Consider the following 5,205-nt stretch of genomic DNA (forward strand, 5'->3'; position numbering starts at 1 on the left):
CTTTTCTCCCATATCTGCTTCTCATTGTCCTGAGCGTTTTTATAGAAATTTGTATATTTACTATAGGACTTATTCTATGTATTTTGAGGGTTTTAATAGAACACAAAATTATGCATAGTTCCTGACTTTTATTATTGCCTCTTTTTCTCTCCATGCCACCCTCCATACCTTAGCAAAATCTCAAACATGCTGGAAACAGCCTGCTACCTCAATGTCCAGATTCTGTAAAATGTGACCTGCCTGGAAGGGGTTTCTGATGAGGACATTTTTCGTGTTAACTTTTTTCAAAACATTTGAAGAGATGCTTTTTCTTAGCCTACGCTTTGGATGCAGAAACATCAATTTGCCAGTTGCACAGAACTGACAAATTGTGTTTACTTTAGAGAGAGCCTAGAAATACTTGGTGTAGCAGAGAACATTTGTCATGTTATAGAAACTAAATGTGCACTCCACAAGTAAAGTTTTAAACAAGCCACTTCATTTGAAATCTCTGTTAAGCGAATTGCCAGTTTTTCCAAAATATTCATGTATGAGAAAATTCGGAATTATTAGACAATGCATTGCATCGTTCTAGTCCAAACTGAGAGAAAAGCCTTTACCCAATTACTGTGTGCCACTGTTGAGTTCTACATGATGATGAAATAGGAGGATTATCCTTTAACAACGACTAAAGTGAGGACCAAGAGGAAAAAGGTTGCACAGACACTTTTAAGCCAAAATGGCATGGAGAGTGGAGGCTGGTGGCAGGCGAGGACGCGAGTCTTCAGAGGCTTGATGATCCACGCTCTTTGGGTCAGGATGGCTCCCCGGGCCCCCACCCACTTTCCCGGCCCCTGGATGCGATACTGGAAAGGGGTGCACGGTCCCAACAAAACTTCCTTGGCCAACAGTGGATCCCACAGAAAGAGGGAGAGCGGTTTGGGCTTCACACCTATTTCCGAGGCAATTTCATCCATGTAATCCACATACGGCACCCTGCCGTATGTAACGCGAGGACCATTCAGGAATCTGAAACCAGAAAGGCAAAAATCAGAACTGCCCCATCCGACTCTCAACCCTTCAAGCACCGTTTCCTGTGTACACTGGGTGGACATTGTAGGTGGGGTTTATCTATAGGGCAAAAAATTAATAGCAACCAGACCATTGATGATTTCTCAAACAACGAAGAGATGAGATGAGTTTGCTTTTGTTTTCAGCTACCCCAGTCACAGTGGTTTTTAAGAAACATTCACACAGGTGTATTCATCCCTACCCCAAATCCACTGAAGGAGTTTTGGATAGTAATAGGCAGGTTTCAGAAGATGTTTGTCTTATCAATGACATCTTTTCCTTTTCCTAAATTCTGTCTTTTTGTCATGCATTTGATTCGCCTTCAGGATATAATCTCCTCTCAGTAAATCAGTGGTGAGAACTGTGCTGTATGAATTGTATAGGCCAATTATTCAGGTATGTGTGACAGTAATTTGATTTTAAGTATTACTGAAATGCAATTCCTGGCTCACCTTCTTAAATTAAAGTTACTCTGATAACTGACTGTTCCTAGGATGTCAGCCCTTTGATCTTAGGGAACATGCTGTGACATTCACATTGTAGATTCTCAACAGATATTTACTGAAAAAAAATTAATTACACTCACAACTCAGGTGGGGGAGAATAATTTTCTATTAAGAAGATTTGGGCACAATCTACAAGCTTCTGACCTTATCAGAATTTTATTCAGATTCTGTAGTGATTGGGCAACTCATTTCTCATATTGATCTATCTTTTCAACTCCTTAGAAGAATGAAACAATCCTTCATTTCATCTTAAATTCCCATATGCCTTACATCTGTAAAACTGTCATAAATTTAAAATTATATGCTGTACCTGCTGTTCTATGGACTTCCAAAAAACTCTGAGGTATCCTTGGTGGACTATTCTGTTTCCATTTCACCCCTAAAATGTTCCATATCTGATGTTATGCTTAGTTAAGACGAGATATAAAAGTGGGTACTTTGAGAACTTATTTAAATGAACAGATTCAGATTTTAGGACCAGAAAAATACAAGGAATATGTGGTAAGCAAACAGCTCCTCCTGAACACGTTCAATTGACTTTCACCAAGAAACAGGTTTCTTACACTTTTTCCAACTTCCCTCTCATCTTTCTTATGTCCGCCATCATGCTACTCTCTGAAGGTAGTTTATTCAATCCTAGGAAAGAAATTCCAGATTAGAACATGGCTTTCTTATCAAGAAGATGTGGTTTCAGTAGAAAATAGGTTCAATGTGGCAGAGAACATGGTGAGTAGGTGGTGCAGGCATTGGGGAGAGAAGGTGGATGCTGGAATTGCTCTGCAGTGCCCTCCACGCATTGTTTTCCCAGGTGCTTGTCAGATGCAGGCACACGTCCTGGCTCACATCTGATGAGTTCACATCTTGATTAGCAGACCTCAACACCCACGAAGAAGGATAAGCCAAAGGGAGTCTCACCCAACAGACAAGTCACAAATTAACGTGTTTGTGGTCCTATTAACAGCACTCACCCTGGCTCTCCTTTCCATAGTGAGTTATGCTCATTTGTTTATGATATGACTTAGTTTGCAAACATGGATTGTAGCTATTAGTGAGGATTCCATGTCGCCTCATTGTTTTCACTGAACAGAGATTTATTTCTAATTTCCCATTTTAACTCATGAAAGGCACTTTCTTACAATTCTTCATTCCTAAGACAGGTGACATCCTATATTTTGATACACAGAATGTTCCAGGAAAATGTGGTAAACTTTTCAAAAGGGAAGGAGACAAAGGAGCAAAATTATTACAGTATGACTGAGGGACGTTTTGAATCTGTCTTAACTGATTCATTCTCAAGCTTAGAATAATAGTAAAATAAGGAACAATTAATAAAGGATTACAACAGCAGTTAATCTCCGTTCATTCAATCAGTTCATTCTATCAGTTTTCACTGACTGCCTACCGAAGTCAAGGTGCTTGATTGTTAATTTACACCACCCTGAAAAGTAGATATCGGTCATCCCATTTTTTTACAAATGAAATTATGGAGATCAAGCAGCATGTGAAGATTACGCAGCCAGTACACGGAGAGATGAGTTTTAATTTTTTAACAATTTGATCACAAAGCCCTTGTTCTTGTAAATGTGCTGTGGTGCTATATGTACCTGCTTGTCTTCTTTATGTTTTGAATGGAAACTTGAGAAAAAAATACTGTCTTTGATTTCAGTCTCCTGCTGGGGGGTAGTCCAAGTGTCATCTCCCTTCAATGCTTCTTGTTGAGATCTCTTTTCTCCTTCTGCTCTCATTTCTTATACTATACATCCCCATAGTGCTCTGAAGTATTACTTGCCAATAAATTGTTATTTGGTGATAGCTTAAGATAATAGATTTTGATTTGTTATTTTCATATAAGAATCCCAATTTTTTTTTTTTTTGAGACAGAGCTTCAAGCTGTCCCCCTGGGTAGAGTGCCATGGCATTACAGCTTACAGCAACCTCCAACTTCTGGGCTCAAGCGAGTCTCCTGCCTCTGCCTCTTAAGTAGCTGGGACCACAGGCGCCCGCCACAACACCCGGCTATTTTTTTGGTTGCAGCCGTCATTGTTGTTTGGCGGGTCCGGGCTGGGGATTCGAACCCGCCACCTTAGGTGTATGTGGCTGGTGCCTTAGCCGGTTGAGCTATAGGCGCCAAGCCCCAATTTTTTTTTTTTTTTTTTTGAAAACAGAATCTCACTCTGTTGCCCCCGGCTAGAGAATCATAACTTCCACCTAGCTCACAGCAACCACAAACTCCTGGGTTCAAGCCATCCTCCTGCCTCAGCCTCCCAAGTGGCTGAGACTATAGGTGACTACCACAATGCCCAGCTAACTTTCCTATTTTTAGTAGAGACAGGCTCTTGCTTTTGCTCAGGCTGGTCTCAAACTCCTGAGTTCATGTGATTCTCCCTCCTTGGCCTCCCAGAGTGCTGGGATTACAGGTGTGAGCCACTGTGCCTGGCCTAAGAATCCTAAATATTAAATAAGTAGCTATCAAACACTGAAGAAACAAATCTCAAGTGGCAGGATTTTAGACATTGTGAAGGTTTTAACATCAGAGATATTTTGCCCAGGATGACCTTGGCAATGCTTCTTAACTCACACCACCTAATGTATACACCTAATGTATACTTTTTCTGAATGTTCATATCAGGTCAGAGCATACCTTTGAAAACACGTACAGCCCATCGGCTCTGGATTTCTGCAGTGGGAATGGTGGCTCCCACTGGCTGGATGATGCCAATAAAAGCTAGTGTTGGCTTCTCCAGCTGAGGAGGGAACACAAATTTAAACATAGAGTGCTGGCTGTCCAGGATTTTTGAGTCATCCTCCAAGAAAAGGAAAGACAACGTGTAGCCTGTAGCAAAGATGATGACATCAATGTCCTCTTCTGTGTCATCTTCAAAGATGGCCGATGTCTCTGTAAACTCTCTCACATTTGGTTTTATCAGAACTCTTCCAGAAATTATGTGGTTGGGCAGATCATCACCAAAAGTAGCTTGATGGTTTAGAAACCTGAAGAATAGAATTTGAAGTTCAGGAAAATTAATAAATCTTTTTGGAAAGGAGTAGAATTAAGAAAATGCCTGGTGACAAACACAGAGTTTGGACTATATTTGTGTTTTATCATTCATATATGAATGTGTAAGTGACTATATATTGGTTTCATAATAGTATTGAGTATTTTGTATACTTTTTTCCATTTGGAGGTGGGAGGGTAAATGGAGGGAGGATATTTGGTGGGATCTCAATGTGCACAATGCAAGGGTACATTTCCAAATAACTAAGAGTGTATTATAAATGTCTTATCACAAAAAATAAGTAAGTGAGGTGATGATTATGTTAATCAGTTTGATTTAAACATTCCACATTGTATATCAAATCATCACATTGTACCCCATAAATGTATAGAATTATGATTTAATAAAATTAATTTAAAATAAATAAGCAAAATGTATAAACAAACAAAAAAAGAAAATACTACTGGATTTACTGTTAACAAAAAGGAAAAGCACACATTTTGGTTTTATAAAAGGTTTCTTTTCCTCAATTCCTTTTTATTTATTCTTTTTTTTAAAAAATTATGTCTTTATTTTTTTTTTATTTTTTTTTTTCTCTCAATATTGCATTGTGAAATTCAGTGTAGAGGACTTGTGTAACTTCTGTTATATTT

The 5,205-nt window shown here is 39.0% G+C and overlaps 1 protein-coding gene across 1 annotated transcript in view; it reads right to left on the bottom strand.

Annotated features, from left to right (window-relative positions):
* Positions 1–650: 650 nt before the first annotated feature.
* Positions 651–5,205, bottom strand: part of LOC100954485 (dimethylaniline monooxygenase [N-oxide-forming] 5-like) — an 18,778-nt gene continuing 14,223 nt past the window's right edge. Inside the window, exons 6-8 of the mRNA XM_003785839.1 lie at positions 4,198–4,547; positions 2,120–2,192; positions 651–1,008 (exon numbers count right to left, since the gene is read on the bottom strand). Of these exons, the coding sequence (XP_003785887.1) occupies positions 651–1,008; positions 2,120–2,192; positions 4,198–4,547 (781 nt within the window). The remainder of the gene's footprint in view (positions 1,009–2,119; positions 2,193–4,197; positions 4,548–5,205) is intronic.

Source organism: Otolemur garnettii, unplaced genomic scaffold, assembly GCF_000181295.1.
Source record: "Otolemur garnettii isolate 467f Iridium unplaced genomic scaffold, OtoGar3 scaffold00016, whole genome shotgun sequence".
NCBI lineage: Eukaryota > Metazoa > Chordata > Mammalia > Primates > Galagidae > Otolemur > Otolemur garnettii.